General features: G+C 39.9%; 1 protein-coding gene across 1 annotated transcript; it reads right to left on the bottom strand.

Moving 5' to 3' along the window:
• Nucleotides 1–4,263: 4,263 nt before the first annotated feature.
• Ccdc179 (coiled-coil domain containing 179) lies at nt 4,264–8,193 on the bottom strand. Its single transcript, XM_028789209.1, has 4 exons — nt 8,115–8,193; nt 7,316–7,360; nt 5,943–6,047; nt 4,264–4,418 (listed from the first exon to the last, which is right to left on the bottom strand). Exons 1-4 carry the CDS (start codon nt 8,157–8,159, stop codon nt 4,410–4,412), a joined length of 204 nt encoding a protein of 67 aa, XP_028645042.1. The 5' UTR covers nt 8,160–8,193; the 3' UTR covers nt 4,264–4,409.
• Between the last annotated feature and the right edge of the window lie 8,869 nt (nt 8,194–17,062).

The following is a 17,062-nucleotide window of genomic DNA, read 5'->3' as shown; positions in this document are numbered from 1 at the left end:
CAAGTTGCTTTGGGTCATGTGTTTATCACAGCAATAGAAAATATTCTAAGACATTTCCCAACTTTGAGACTAGATAAAACTTGCATTTGATGTTGTTTGCTGTTCTTGGCTTAAGAAAGTCGGCTTTAGAAATGTGTTTTATTAATCTTTTCTGTAGGAGAAAACGGAGGCATCACCTGGCAGTCAGCCTACCTAGCACACTGAACTTCTAAATAAGAAGCATGGCACATTATTACCCTCTTGATATTCCCAAAAGTCAGAACAATGAATTTTGAAGAAGCATTGAGTAGCAGATAGTGGCCTGTTGACCAGTCTGCACTCTTCCTGGCTTCTTATTGTAGGTCCTTGCTGGAGGGTGTCCCATGATGATCTCTGGCCTGACTGGGGACAGGGTGTGAGCAGGGAGGGTCTGTCACTGCCTCCACCCGGGTCTCTGCTGTCCATTGGTCTCCCGCCTGACCTGGTGTGGAAAGTCAAAGGTCCGGGCCAAAAGGAGAGAGTGCTGCCTAGGCTGCTGCTCCCAGATGCTGCAGTCGTCTCTCTGCACCAAGCCAGTCCAGGCACGGGGAGGGGAGAATCCCATAGGCATTTTGGGAGAGGAGACCTTTTCCTAAGTGTTACAGCTCTAGTGTTATAGCTCTTGCTGAGCAGGTGAGGTGCAGGGTAGCTGGCAAAGAGGGGAGGGTCCACGACAGAAACTCTCGGACAACGGGATGATTCTCGCAATTTTTACTTCTCCCGAGTTAGCTCAATATATACAGTTTTGGGTGGGTTAAAGTCTGGTAGCAGATATCCCCTATTGGCTTGTTCTGAGAGCTTGGGGATGCCTCATCTACATGTGAGAGGGCCTGAGGCACTATTCCTATGCGATCAATGGCCATAGACCACTCTGTGGGAGGTGCTGTGAGGGGCTGAGACTGAGTGATAAGAGCCAGGCGCTAGGAGCGACACCGAATGCCTTCCATCATATGAAAGTCCGGGATTCGAAGCTTATGCTCGAACAGGGCCCAGCTGCCTCTAACAGCCCACTGCCCCACACCTTATTATGTGTTTCTTCTCTACAGAGAGGTATTAGCACTCCCTGTCTACGCTGAGGTACTGTGCTGAGCAATCACAGTCGATAGGCTTTCACTGTGTAAGCAGTTGTTCACATGCATTAAAACAGACACTGTTCTGTGTCTCTGAAGTGGTTCATCTCCACATCCTTTACAAACTCCTTTGTCTGTTGGTAGATGTCTCAGAAATGACTGCAATAGCACTATTTAGTTATACAAGTCAGTTTTTTATGAACTATAAACATTAGCATACTCATACTGAGCAGTGCAATTAATTGTGGCTGTTCAATATATATACGTCATTATACTGTGTTCTCATCTATCCCTGCACCCCGCTACCCTCCGCCCAACCCCCTGCCCTGTCTCTGGTTGGATGCCTTCCTTTGTCAGTTGTATCCTGTTGCTTTTCTTTGCCCCTATGAGCTCTACATTCTTGAGAACATCCCTTTGAAACATATTTGGTAACCAATCTTGATAATTACAGTTGACTCCTTGCTTGTGTCCACAATGTCTCTACTTTGTGTTGTCTGTGCTTTAGCTGTAGAAACTTCTTTCATCTTTGTCTCTGACTGGTAGCATACCTATCCTCTGCCAGCATTTATAAAATTATAACAATTGTGTATTTTACAAGTTGAGGAAAATCTCAGTTTCTTCATAGTCCATGGTAGCATGGTTAGGTTGTGTAGATGGTTGCTATGGATAGTTTGACAATCAGTATTGCCTTTTCTTCTCTGTTCATTTAGAACTCTAGTATTGCATTTTGCCTTCACTGTTAACTGTGGTGTGTGTGTGTGTGTGTGTGTGTGTTTGTGTGTATGTGTTCCTATACGGATATATGTCAAGGCTAAGGACATCTTTCTAAATTTTTTCTCCATTATATTCATTTATATATTGATTGATTGTTTGACTGACTTTGAGATAGGTTCTCAACATTAACCTAGTGGCCACCTTTTCAGTTAGACTAGCTGATTTTATGTGTCTGTTCATTCATACCTTCATGTCTCAGCATTTTTGTGAGCCTCCTCCTCCTCCTCCTCCTCCTCCTCCTCCTCTTCTTCTTCTTCTTCTTCTTCTTCTTTTTCTTCTTCTCCTTCCTCCTCCTCCTCCTCCTCATCCTTTTCCTCCTGTTTTCTTTCCTCCTTTCAGTTTTAGACATTTAATTTTGAAGTCATCGAAACATGTTTGTATTCTAAGATCCTTGAGCATTTAACTTTTCACCTAAAAATGATTGTAAATGGGTCCACAACAGCACATCTCAGTCTTCCTGATCTGGTCTCAAGGCAGCAGCCATTTTCTCAGTCTTTGTCTTTGCTTTACTTTGGATAACTTCTGAGGCTTTATTTGTGATATCTTTGATTTCGCTACCTGATGGGTTTGCCCCTGTGCTAATTTTTTTAGTAAAATTTTAAATTCCAATTATTGTTTGATTGTATCAGTTCTGCTTATTTCTTTTAGATACCTTTTATTTCTCTTGTGTCCATGTTCCATGCTTCTCACTGAATTCTTAAGTGTACATAGGTAATGCATTTAAAAATGCTTAAATTATATCTAATCTATTTCTTTTCATATTTGTGTCTGTGAGACTCCATTTCCCCATGTTCTGTACAACCCTGTGCTGCACTGTGATCATATTGCCTTACCAGCTATTGAATGTGGTGAGTGTTGCATATCTAGAATTTGAACTCTTCCTTTTGAGTGTTACTTTTTGCTCTAGGGGGCAGTTATACGTGAATAAGTCTGGGTATAGGAGCCCATCTTGCTCATAAATTCACCTAAACACATTTGTTTTTAACAGTCAACCATGGTCTACAAAATTCTTGTTTTTGTCTTAACTCTCTCAAGAGGGAATGCCTACAACCATAACATTATCACAAACACTGTTGTAATAAAACATTATATTCTTTTAATATGTTGTAATAAAAACATTATTAGTTGTGGTGGTTAATCTTTCTCTAATTTACAAGTTCAGCTTATCATATATGCGTGTGTACAGAGAAAAGCATAGACTTTGTACCCTCAGTACCAAGTGCACTTCCAGATGTCTGTTGAGATCTTGCAGTGCCTCTGAAGTGGTAAGGGGGGTGGGGGATGGTGAGATCCAAACTTCTTGTTAAGCTTCCAAGACCTGGTCTTGGAGAGCTGCTTATTTGGGAGGAATTTGTTGCTATCATTTGACTTCTCTATTGCTAGCTAAATACCCTGTATGATCAACAAGGACTGTGAATGCTGGCTCGTAGGTAAGCGTTGAACTCACAATTAGTCTGCCCTCTATAGACTGACCTTCATCAAGAATACAGAGTAAAGAAAACTGTTGAACTGCACCCTGCACATGTGCAGTTATATGGTTATGAAGCCATCAGTTCAAGTAGTAGAAGACTGTCGTTGCCTGGCCACTCGTTACTCTTTGGAGTTCATCCCTACAACATCAGCTAAATCAGACTTCCTAGATTCTTATTCTTTTCCTCAGTGTGCCCACAACTCAAGAAGTTTCTGAATTCTGCTCAGGTTCCATGTCCTGCCTTTTAGAATAGTCTAAAACATTCTTCTATGCAAACTTTCTTCTTGATTGATCAAGTTTACTTCTCATTCCTTGAAAACACAGGTTGTACTTTGAATATTGTTCAATTTCTAGAAAATGACTTTTAAGTATTTCGTCCTGTTTTCTGGCTGTTTTTTTCCAGACTCTATTAACCATCATTTCTCATAGTTCCATATAGTTTTAAAAGCAGAATTCTTAGTATCTCATTTTGCATCTCACTTCTGAGACTGCAAATAACTGACCAGTTGCATTGCTCACACTTATTGAACAGTTGCCAACTATTTTAGAAAACAACCACCATTTCACTTTCAAGTTGGAAATTACTTTCGTAACAAAGCGTCATTTCACTATACCAGACACAGCTACTATTTATTTTATATGTGAACATAGAACTGCATTTCAGTATTGGACTTTAAGTGGCAATTTTGTTTATATTACCCTTTATTTGCTGTATCAACCTGAGTTTTGGTAGCTCTAGATGGGATTATTATCCTATTATTCTCCTATTATCGAATCATAGCTCCCAATATCTAAATAAGCCACACATTCAATTGCAAAAATTTAAGCACAATATCTTTTCAAAATCTTTGCATATTATTTAAGACTCCAGTTTACCACAGAATAAAAGCAGTGATAAGACATGGTACCTAATACAATTCAGAAGCCTGGATGTTAGTGCAAGCTCAGTGTTTATTTTGCAGAATGGCCACACGTTCCTTTATTTTTCAGATGAAGTCAAACCATGACTTGTTGGTCAATGCCAGAAGTCCACATATTTTGGTCTGGAGTGTGGTTTCTTCTAGAGGACTCCAGGCTTAGGTCCACTATGAAGAAGTAGAACACACAATTAAAAATAAAATGCAATTGAAATTCATGTAAGAAAAAGTCATCGGAGCTATCAATTATCTCCCTCTCAGGATTGAGACCTTCCTTTCCAAACAGTATTACATACATCAATATTTAATAGCAACAAAGACATCCTACAGTATATCTATATACAGTCACTGCGGTCACTATATACATCCAAAAAATTAGGTAGTTTTCACTGATAAAAGTGAGCTGGACCAGTGAGATGGCTCACTTGCTGACAAGCCTAACATTTTGAGTTTGATTCCTGTAACACACATGATGGAAGGAGAGTATCAATTTTTACACGATTATGTATTTATACTGTGGTGTATGCATCCTCATCCAAAGACATATACTCCACAATAAACAAACCAATATAAGTTTAAATTTAAACTGGTTTATCAAAGAATAAACATGTGGTGGAACCTTGCCTGCACATTTCTAAGTGAAAGGAACAATCTTTTCTTAGAGCTCCATGCTGGGTGATTTCTGCAATGTGACAACTTGCTATGGACAGTGGATAGAAACGGTGAGATATCAGAGTATTCCTCAGTTTTGAGGAAAGAACGGACATGCTAGGTGGAATACAGAAAACATTATATTGTACATGCAGTGCATGAAACTGATAAAGTATCTAAACATTTATATATGAAACAATCATTGCTTGAAAACAGCCAGGGCTCAGCAGTCAGCAGAAAGCAGGATAGATAAGAAAATAATTGATTTCAACCAGAAGAGAAGAAATTCTGACACTAGAGGAGAGTGACAGCTGTTTCAGATAACCAAAAGACTGTCAAGTCGGAAGGCCATCAGGTCTCTGCTGAGCCACAGAATGTGCAGTTCAGTGCTGCTGTAAGAGGCTCTTGTAGGATAGACTGCATTGGAAAAGCATTTGCATTCTAATAAAAATGTATCAAGGGCCAGAGATAGCTCAGAGTTAACAGTTCTAGCTCTTAGATTTCCAGTACCCTTGTCAAGTGTACACCTCACCACCACCTGTAACCTCAGGGCATGTGACAGCCTTTCCTGGGCCTCTGTGGGGATTTAGATACACATAGCATAAGACATACACATATAAAAGTAAGTATATATGTGAATATATACATATATAAAATAAATATATATATACTTATACATACATATGGTATATACACAGACACACACACACACAAAGTTACAATCAGTGTAAAGAATTTTCTAAGATTTGAAGTATTCAATTATAGGCTAAATAATTTTAGGAAATTTTGTAACTCATTTTTTAAATAATGGAATCAAAGATTTAAATGAGTAAGCCGGACAAAACAACAGACAATATGGCTTGAAAGATCAAACTTCTTGTCTTTATTAGGAGACAGTTTCTATGTAAATTTTCAGGGAGTCTCTCAAGACTGGCCTGCCAAATTCTTCCAGAGAAAATGAAAGCACAATCAGACGCATTAAAAAGGAGGGTGTTGGTAGCATGCAAACACTGTTGACTTCTGTGAGAGTCACACACTTACCAAGATTCCTGGATCCGGAATTGGAGTAGGCCTTGCGAACCTCTTCCCCAATTTCCTCTTTTCTTTCTTTATGTTTTGCATGTAATGGATACGTTTTTCCATAGACTTAAGGAGAATTGTAAAACAGAAAAACAAATAGAACCTCTCAGAACATATAAAGCCAACATGTGATTCATTTTCGACTTGGTGTCAATTAAAATGACAAGAGCAGCGCGTAGACTACTTAGCTAGTTGAATGGAGGTGGGGGGGAAATCACAACACAAACCCCCAAACTATTCTTTTCATCTTGTTGTTCATAGGTAGAGAAGAACCACACTATGGCATCAGGAGGCCTTTCGGGGGCTTCTTTACTCTTGATTCCCACATCAATAGCATGCATGTTTCTATAAACCCTGACTAATGGTCACACATTTTCAATTTTATTGTTAAGTATAATTTTATTACAACTGTTCAGAGGTTTTTTTTCCATATAGAAATAAGAAAATGGGTCCATGATACATGTCTTATTTCCTCTGTAGCCTTTTATGACACCATTGTATGGCATATATGAGTACCGGAGGCCCAAGGAATGAAAGCTTCATGCTGTGAAGACATGCCACACAGTGTAGAGACACAACTGCTGGGGGGTGGGGAGTGAGTATGATGCACTGTACACAATGAGGCAGTCCTCAGATCAATGAAGAGCTTGTTTTCCCCATGGTCCAAATATCCCTCTCCTGTGTAAGTATGCAGAACTTCTTGTGCATGGGGAGGAGACCTGTACTCAAATGCTCATAGTGCCACTGTCCATTAAAGAACAATGTTGAGCTAAACCAGTGTAGCAGGCAAGAAAAAACTAATGAAGCATGCTTTGTCCCATAATTAATTTATTAATCAGCAATGAAAATAAGGGAACTACAATTATATACAGCATTCAGGACTAAGGAGCCAACATTTGTGACTCTGAATTATGACGTTCGAATTCAAGGAAATGTCAGCAATGCACTTAAAGAGGCACACACAGCCACATACTTGGAAAAAGTGGCTGGAAAATGGTATTTGAAATAATGTTTGTGGTTTTGAGAGATGCTGGGAGGTAAAATGGGGAGGTAGCCTCTAGGTGGATTTGGAAACAATGTTTCAAAGTCTTAAGTCTAAAATCTGTTTTATTACTCTATTTTATAGTTTATATATGCTGCAAATGTTATATGTGCGTGTGTGTGTGTGTGTGTGTGTGTGATATACATATATATGATGTATATATCCAACATAATCAAGACCTATTATAGTAGTCTCAGGACCCAAGATGTATAAGGGATACATTGAAGGAGTGTCTGTCTAATGATCATCACACATTCATGCATAAGTTAAAAACAGTTGAAATAAAATTTACCTGCCTGGTTGAAACATCTGAAGGATGGTGCTTTCGTGGTCCTTCCTACATAGTAAGTAAGAACACACACAAAGTCAAGATAATGCAGAAAGGAAAGCCCCTCTCTTTAAAATGTTACAACTATCATTGCAGGCAAGAAGCAGGGCAAGAGAAAGCACAATCAAACATAATTGAAAGAGGATGGAGAGCAGGCTCTGAGTCACATTACAGAGAGCAGGCAGAGTGTTGGGTTCATTCCAGAAGAAAAAGAGGTACAAAAACTGAAAAAGTGTCACAATTCAGTTGACAAGTTGATTTCCAGATGCTAATCTGTGTCCATGCAGAAGGAGGTGTAGTTTTTAATGTGGCTCCCAAATCCAGGAAACTGGAGAAATGAAGTCATGGAGCACAGCAAGCATGTCTTTATGAGTCCCAACTGTCCGGCTCATAAAGAGGCCCTTAAATACTTCTCTTCTCAACTTTAATCCAACTCTAACCTTGAACTTCAAAGTAAATCTCCACTCCATGTCTCAGCATCTAGAGCTTCACCGAGCCCATATTCCTCATTTCTGCAGTTCCTACCCAGCATTCCAGGGTGGGCCAGTGCTTCAGTCAACAAAATTAATAGATCAGGTCCAACTGGAGCAAGAACTGTGGTCCTGTTTCCTCCTCAGTGATCTCCCTATCAGCTTAGGATCTTGTCTGTTCACTCAAGATTTCTAAATCTCAGTCCCCAAGTTGGAACCTTGCATGGCTGGAGCTGACTGCATGGGGTTGCAAGCCTAGGGTAGAATATAGTTAAAGACCTCAGAGGACTCACTGGGTAGACTTGTTCAGGCTCGTCATCCCTAAATCGAAGGCACATGCTGCAGAGCTCTAAGGTGCCCTAGGCACCTACTGCCTAAAGTGCCACTCATGTCCCTCAGGCTTTGACCCTCCCTAACATCACAATTCTCTTTATTTGCTCAGCTTGAGCCTCGCCCTTTCTCTAACTCCAGTGTCCAGGAGGCTGAGACACAGCTGGCTTTCTACAAAACCTCAGGCTGCTGGACTTCCCTGTATACTATGCCACACACTCCAAAGCCACACACACACACACACACACCACCTGCCTGTTTTGAGGGAGAGCCCCTGGTTAGTGCATCTAACTCAGAATCCTTGTCTGTCTCTTCAGTCTCTTTGCTGTTCTGATTTTAAATTCATTCTTCTCATTTTTCCCATATAATTTCTTGTTGGACCATCCTAACTCTCTACCTTCCTACCCCCTGGGTCTTTCAGTGGGAAATGGGCAGAAATTGGGCAGGGATTGAATATGGCCGTGTTATACTCAGCCTTTCTGCTAAGGCAAATCAGAAAAGTTTTGCATTTCTGTCTTGATAGACATTTCCCATTTATGCTAAGCATAATTCTCCCTTAACTGTCCTTTCTCATTGGCCTTTTAGTTGCCATGATAAACATCATCTGGTAGGATGAATGAAAATGACCCCCATAGGCTTGTATATTTGCATCCTTAGTCTTGGATACTTAGGGGGTGTGGCCATGTTGGTGTCCTAGGGTTTCACTGGGTGTCTTAGGGTTTCTATTGCTGTGGTGAAACACCATGACCACAAAGCAAGTTGGCGAGGCTTATTTGGCTTACACTTACACAGTGAAGGAAGTCCATCATTTAGTTTAAGGAAGCCATGGCAGGAACTCAAGCAGAGCAGGAACCTGGAGGCAAGAGCTGATGCAGAGGCCATGGAGGAATGCAGCTTACTGACTTGTTCATGATGAATCTAAGCAAGCTCACCCTGCTTGTGTATAGAACCCAGGACCACAAGCCCAGGGATAGCACCACCCACAATGGGCTGGGTCCTCTCCCATGAATCACTAAGAAAATACCTTACAGATGGATGTTGTGGAGGCATTTCCTCAGTTGACAGCTTTCAGATGACTTTAGCTTGTGTAAAATTGACACAAAACTAACTAGGACACTGCAGGTGGGCTTTCAAAAGCCCATATCAGCCCTCCCTCACCCCTCCCTCCTTTCTCTGTCTCTTGCATGATGTTTGTAGATCAGGATACTGAACTCTCAGTTACTTCTCCAGCATACTCATCCTTGCCTACCTCCCTGCCTGCCCCCGTATTCCCTGCCTAGATGATAATGGACTAATGCTCTGAAACTGTAAGCCAACCCCAATTAAATGTTTTCTTTTATAAGAGTTGCCTTGTCCATGGCATCTCTTCACAGTAATAGAACACCAAACAAGACACACCATGACCAAAAGCAAGATAGGGAGGAAATCTAGACAGGAATTCTAGGCAGGAACCTAGTGCAAAACCCTGTAGAAGCTCTGTCTCAGGAACATTTCTCCATTCCTGTGTCCATGTTATTTCGACCCAGGAGCCTCCTCCCAGATTATGTTGGACAGAGATTTATTCTCTTCACAGTTTTTTCTTTAAACACACAAATCTCATGCTTGGAGCTCATTTTCATACTAACAGTGGAAAAGAAACCCCTTTGATAACAACTTTATCACCCTTTTCTCCCTCCTCCATTTCTCTTTCATTCTGGCTTGGAACTCATCAGATAGCTGAGAAGACCTCGCACTCTGAGCCTCCTGCTTTTCCCTCCCAACTGGAATTCAGGTGAGGGCCACCATGTCTGCTCTTATGTGGTACAGAGACTGAACCAGGAATTTCCTGCATGCTAGGCACACATTCTTCCAAGTGACCTATGCTCCCAGTCCCTCATCCTGTTTCTTAAGGAAACAATAATGGCATTGGTCTGCATCTGTCCTTTCCATGTCCTTGTTCTATTTAAATCTCACCTCATACAACCTGATTCAGCCCTTATTAGTGACTGGTTATTGCCTCAAAATGGTCATTGGCTCTCTTTCTTCTATTGTCATGGGACTCTATATTGTATGACCTTGTCACATGTTAGGAACTGCTGAGGAGTTCTCTTAGATGAGTGGGCTTAGAAACATAGGTTTGCCCAAGTACTGTGCTAGAAAACATCATGACTCCTTTTTATAATTAAAACTGTTCTTTTTTCTATAATTATATTTCCAATTTGTGAATAGGATATTAACAGACTTATTACTCATTTTTTTCAGTCCATTCAGTAATTATACAATACTAATTACTTTTAAAATTAATTATTTTATTTATTTAATCCCAAATATTGCTCCCCCCCACGTTGGTCCATGCTCCTAGACTTCTTTAGTCCATCCTTCTCCCCCTCGCCTCTGAGAAGGTGCTCTGCCTCAGGCACCTCCCTTCCCTGAGACATCAAGTCTCTACAAGATTAGGTGTATCCTCTCCCACTGAGGCCAGACAAAGCTGTCCTCTCCTACATATGTGCCAGGGGACTTGGACTAACCTGTGTATGGTCTTTGGTTGGTGGCTTAGTCTTTGAGAGGTGCCGGGGTCGAGGTTAGTTGACACTGCTGGTCTTCCTACAGGGTTGCAATCCCCTTGAGCTACCTCCTTCAATCCTTCCCCTAACTCTTCCATAGGGGTCTCCATCCGCTGTCCATTGCTTGAATTTGAGTATCTGCATCTCTCTCAGCAGCTGGTAGAGCCTCTCAGATGATAGCCATGATAGACTCCTATCTGTAAGCACAACATAGCATCAGTAATAGTGTCAGAGTTTGGTGATTACCCATGGGATGGATCCCAAGTTTCTCTGGTTATTGGTAAGTCATTCCTTCAGTCTCTGCTCTATTTTTATTCCTACAATTCTTTTAGAAAGGAGCAATTTTGGGTCAAAAGTTTTGTAAGTGAGTGGATGTCCCCATCCCTCCACTGGGGGTCCTGTCTGGCTATTGGAGGTGGTATTCGGCTAAGGTAAACCACCTTGAGTCCTGAGAGCCTCCTCCACCCTAAGTATCTGAGACTTTCTAGAAATTCCTACCACCTCCATTCCCAGGAGCTGAATATTTTCATTCATTCACCTGGCCCTCTGGGCCTTTCTCCTCTCTCTCCACTCCCCACTTGATACTGCCACACTTTTGCCCTACCCTTGCCCTCTCTCAGCCAGGTCCCTCCCTCCCTCTGCCTCTGCCTCCTTCTCCTTTCCACTTCTAAGTTGGATTGAAGCAAGCTTATTTGGGTCTTCCTTCTTGTTTAAGTTCTTAGGTTCTGTCAGGTGTATCATGGGTAGTCTGTACTTTTTGACTAATATCCACCTATCGGTGAGTACATATTATGCATGTCCTTTGGGTCTGGGTTACCTCACTCTGTATGATTTTTTTTTCTATTTCCATCCATTTGCCTGAAAAATTCATGATGTCCTCATTTTTAATAGCTGAATAGTATTCCATTGTGTAAATGAACCACACTTTCTGTGTTCATTCTGCAGTTGAGGGACATCTGGGTTGCTTCCAGTTTCTGGCTATTATGAATAAGGCTGCTATGCACATAGTGAAGCACACGTCCTTATAGTATGCTAGAGCATCTTGTGGATATATCCCCAAGAGTGGTATAGCTGGGTCTTCAGGTAGAACTATTTTTTTTTTTTAATTTTTGAAGAACTGCTAGATTGAGTTCCAGAGTGGTTGTAGCAGTTTGCAATCCCACCAGCAATGGAAGGGTATTCCTTTATCTCCACAACTTCCCCAGCATGTGCTGTCACTTGAGTTTTTGATCTCAGCCATTCTGATTTGTATAAGGTGGAATCTCAGGGTCATTTTAATTTGCATTTTCCTGATGACTAAGGATGCTGAACATTTCTTTAAGTGCTTCTCGGCCATTCGATATTCCTCTATTGAGAATTCTGTTTAACTCTGTACCTCATTTTTTAAATTGGGTTATTTGATCTTTTGGAGTCTAACTTCTTGAGTTCTGTATATATTTTGGATAGTAGCTCGCTATCAGATGTAGGGTTAGTGAAGATCTTTTCCCAATCTGTAGATTGCCGTTATGTTCTAGTGACAATGTCCTTTGCCTTACAGAAGCTTTTTAGTTTTAAGAGGTTTCATTTATCAATTGTTGATCTTAAAGACTGAGCCATTGGTGTTCTCTTCAGGAAATTTTCGTCTGTTAATGAGATTCAGACTATTTCCTACTTCTTTCTCTATTAGTTTCAGTGTATCTGGTTTTTATGTTGAGGTCTTTGATCCACTTGGACTTGAGTTTAGTGTAGGGTGATAAATATGGATCTATTTTCATTTTTCTACATACCTACTGCCAGTTAGACCAGCATCATTTGTTGAACATGCATTTTCCACTGTATGTTTTTGGCTTCTTGTCAAAAATTGAGTGTCCATAGGTGTGTAAGTTTATTTCTGGGTCTTCTATTCTATTCCTGTTATCCACCTGTGAGTTTCTGTACCAATACCATGTTTGTTTGTTTTTTTATCACTTTTGTTTTGTAGTAAAACTTGAGGTCAGGGATGGTGATTCCCCCAGAAGTTCTTTTATTATTCAGAATTATTTTGCCTATCCTGGGCTTTCTGTTTTTCTGTATGAAGTTAAGAATTCCTCTTTCCATAACTTTGAAGATTTGTGTTGCAGTGGATTGCATTGAATCTGTAGATTGTTTTTAGTAAAATGGTCATTTTCACTGTGTTAATCCTACCGATCCATGAACATGGAAGATATTTCCACCATCTGAAGTCTTCTTTGGTTTTGTTCTTCAGGGACTTGAAGTTCTTGTCATACAAATCTTTCACTTGCTTGGTTAGAGTTACACCAAGATATTTTATATTATTTGTGGCTATTGTGAAGGGTGTCTATTTTTTTGCAACCTGTTTATCATTTGTATACAGGAAGGCTACTGATTTGCTTGAGTTAATTTTATATCCAGCCACTTTGCTGAAGTTATTCATCAGCTGTAGGACTTCTCTGTTAGAATTCTAGCAGTTGCTTATGTGTCCTATCATATCCACCACAAATAGTGATACATAGACTTCTTCCTTCCTAATTTGTGTCCTCTTGATCTCCTTTTGTTGTCTAATTGCTCTAGCTAGAACTTCAAGCACTGTATTGAATAGCTAGGGAGAGAATGGGTAGCTCTGTCTTATCCCCGATTTTAGTGAAATTGCCTCATGTTTCTATCCATTTAATTTGATGTTGGCTGTTGGTTTGCTGTATAATGCTTTTATTATGTTTAGATATGTGCTATGAATTCCTGATCTGTCCAATACTTTTAACATGAAGGGGTGTTGGATTTTGTAAAAGGCTTTTAGCATCTAATGAGATGATCATGTCACTTTTTTCTTTGAGTTTGTTTATATAGTGGATTATGTTGTTGGATTTTTTTTGTATATTGAACCATCCCTGGAACCCTGTGATGAAGCCTACTTGATTGTGGTAAATAATGATTTTGATGTTCTTTTGGATTCAGTTTGTTCAGAATTTTATTCAGTATTTTTGCATCAATATTCATAAGCAAAACTTGTTGAAGCACTTCAAGTCCCTACCTTTTTCTTTGTTGGCTCTTTGTGTGATTTAGGTATCAGAGTAACTGTGACTTCATAGGATGAATTAGGTAGCATTTTTTCTGTTTCTATTTTGTGAAATAGTTTCGGTAGTATTGGTGTTATCTGCTCCTTAAAGATCTGGTAGAATTCTGCACTAAAATCATCTGTTCTTGGGTTTTATTGGTTGGGAGGTTTTTAATGAGTTCTTTTATTTCCTTAGGGATTATGGGACTGTTTAGAAAGTTTACCTGATTTTGATTTAACTTTGGTATATGGTATCTCTCTAGAAAGTCATCTATTTCATCTAGATTTTCCAGTATTGGTAAGTATCAGCTTTTGTAGTAAGATCTGATGATTTTTTTGAATTTCCTTAGTTTATGTTGTTATGTCTCCAATCTCGTTTCTGATTTTTGGTTTGTTGTGATATGGTTATGTTCTTGTGTTTTCTTGGGTGTAGTTACCTTCCTTGTGTTAGAATTTTTCTTCTAGTATCTTCTGTAAGGCTGGATTAGTAGAAAGATATTTAAATTTGGTTTTGTCATATAATATCTTGTTTTTTTCCATGTATGGTAATTGAGAGTTTTGCTGGTATGTAGCTGTCTTGTCCAATGTCTGTGGTCTGCATGACATCTTTCCAGGATCTTCTGGCTTTTAGAATCTCTGTTGAGAAGTCAGGTGTCATTTTGGTAGGTCTGCCTTTATATGTTACTTGGCCTTTTTTCCCTTACTGCTTTTAATTTTCATTCTTTATTCTGTACATTTAGTGTTCTGATTATTATGTGGCTGGAGGATTTTCTTTTCTGGTACAATCTATTTGGTGTTATGTAGGCTTCCTGTACATTTATGGCCATTTCTTTCTTTCTTTAGCCTAAGGAAGTTTGCTTCTATGATTTTGTTTAAGGTGTTTTCTGGCCTTTTTAACTGGGAATCTTCACCCTCTTCTATTCCTATCATTCTTAGGTTTGGTATTTTCATCTTGTTCCAAATTTTCAGGGTTAGGAGCGTTTTACACTTTGCATTGTCTTTGACCAATATATCAATTTCTTCTCTCTTCCATCACTTGTATTCTGTTGGTGATACTTGCGTCTGTTGTTCCTGTTCTCCTTCTTAGGTTTCCCATCTCCACAGTTGCCTCCATTTGTGATTTTTTTTTATTGTTTCTATCTATTTCAATTTTTAGGTCTTGAACTGTTTTGTTCAATTACTTCACCTGTTTGATCCAGTATTTCTTTAAGGGATTTGTTTGTTTTCTCTTTCAGAACTTCTATCTGTTTGCCTGTGATTTCCTGTATTTCTTTAAGGGAGTTATTTATATCCTCCCCATTGGCCTCTATTATCTTTACAAGATGGTATTTTAGGTCAGAATCTTGCTCTACAGGTGTGTTAAGGAATCCAGGGCTTGCTGTGGTAGGAGAACTGGGTTTGATGGTGTCAAATTAAAGTGGCTTCTGTTGCTTTTGTTCCTGTCCTTGCCTTTCACCATTTGGTTATCTCTGGTGTTGACTGGCCTGGGTGCCTGTGATTGGAGCAGGCCTACTGGGATGCAGGTAAAGTTGTGTGACCTAGTTTAGATCAGGCCTCCTGGGAGGCAGGCAGTGTTGTCTCTGCTGAGAGCAGACCTCCTATTTCCCTGATTAGAGCAGGCTGCTTGTGTCCCTGGTTAGAGTGTTCCTCCTGTGTTCCTGGTTAGGATTGACCTCCTGGGAGACAGACAGGCTGTGGGGTTAGAAGGCAGGGAGGCAGGCACACCGATTTAACATGGGTGCAGGTGGAAGTGCAGACCAGAAAGGCAATGGGGCTTCAACAGAGTGGGGTAGATCCCACATCTGCTAGGCTCTGTCGGGGTCCCAACAGGCATGCATATTGGGGGAGGGTTCTCACCTGTTTCCCTGGTTAAGGCAAACCTCCTGGGTTACAGGAATGCCTAATTACTTTTAAATTTTATTCAGTGTGTTGTTTTAAAGTTTCCCTGATGAACAGAACTATAAGAATGGGTCCCATGTAATGTAATACCAGCAGAAGAATGGGTTTGTGAGTATATGTTCTGTGAGTTGCAGAGGGACTTGTGTAAGTAAAGGGTTAGTGCTTTGTTACTGTAGTCTTTTATAAAACTTGTTTTTCCCCATGCTGGGGAGTATACACAGGACATTCCATGTGCTTGGCAAATACTTCACTACTAATACAGCTGTAATTTAAACACAGCTTCTTGATTTTTTTGTACAATTCTCAGTGAATTCTTATTTTACATTAGACTTATATGTGTGGTTGGCAGTTTTCAGTTCACTCTACAAACCCCATAAGAAATTGCCTATGTATCCAGGTATTCATTTTTATATTTCTACCAATTACGTAATATTGGTGAATATATTAAATATCTTTAATTACAATATAGTTTGTCATGTGATGACTGCATGATGTAATTTTCTGTTTTCTTTAGCTATAGTTAATTATGGAATCTAGGTTACAAAAGGTTTTAATTGATTTTTATTAATTGTACCTGTTTTGACATTTCTTATTATTCTATCCTGTCAGCAGTGTGTGTGTGTGTGTGTGTGTTTGTGTGCGTGTGTGCGCATGCAGTGTTTCTTGTACATACTTTTTAATGTGGATATTTCCATATATGAATATGCTTATGTATTCACACAAGTGTTGGAGGGCAGATGCAATGTCTAACATATTTTGATAAAAGCTCTCTTACTGGTCAGGCAGCTTACTGATTCTTGGCTAGTTACTTTCTGGAATCTGGCTGTCTCCACGTCCCTAGCATGCACTGTCACACCCAGCTTCTTATATGGGTTCTGGGATCTGAACTCATGTTTCTATGCTTTCATAGCAAGACATGTTACCCCCTGAGCGCTCTCTTTAGTCTACAGTATGTTTCAATTCTTACAGATTACGTGCTGTCTACTCAACATGGCATGTCTTCTCCAAATTTGTGGTGAAAGTCTTCAGGGAACTGAGATGGGGTAGATAACTTTCTTTGGAGCACAGCACAGAGAGCATCCTTTGCCTTGATCATGCCTAGTTTTCACATCCATTCTGTTAGCATGTGTCTTTTTTGGAAATTGAGTCCATTGAGGTTGAGAGATATTAATGACCAATGATTGTTAATTCCTGTGATTTTGATGTTGTTGTTGTTGTTGTTAGTTTTGTGTGTGTGTATGTGAGAGAGAGAGAGAGAGAGAGAGAGAGAGAGAGAGAGAGAGAGAGAGAGAGAGAGCGTGAGCATGCACACAGCACACTTCCCTTCTTTTGGTTTTGCTTGTGTGAAATTATTTATTTCCTGTGTTTTCTTAGGTGAAGTTACCCTTCTTGGGTTGGAGTTTTCCTTCTAGTATCATCTGTAGTGCTGTATTTGTCA

This window comes from Grammomys surdaster, unplaced genomic scaffold (genome assembly GCF_004785775.1).
Source record: "Grammomys surdaster isolate TR1022 unplaced genomic scaffold, NIH_TR_1.0 125801, whole genome shotgun sequence".
In the NCBI taxonomy this organism is placed as follows: Eukaryota; Metazoa; Chordata; class Mammalia; order Rodentia; family Muridae; genus Grammomys; species Grammomys surdaster.
This window is presented reverse-complemented; position numbering and strand designations above follow the sequence as displayed.

Bases quoted from the DNA above. Each gene is read 5' to 3' on its own strand.
- Ccdc179 (XM_028789209.1), bottom strand. From the start codon at position 8,159: ATGTGCCTTCGATTTAGGGATGACGAGCCTGAACAAGTCTACCCA. The intron at 7,361-8,114 runs GTGAGTCCTCTG...CTTACTATGTAG, and splicing joins AGCCTGAACAAGTCTACCCA to GAAGGACCACGAAAGCACCA. The intron at 6,048-7,315 runs GTAAATTTTATT...ATTCTCCTTAAG, and splicing joins CAGATGTTTCAACCAGGCAG to TCTATGGAAAAACGTATCCA.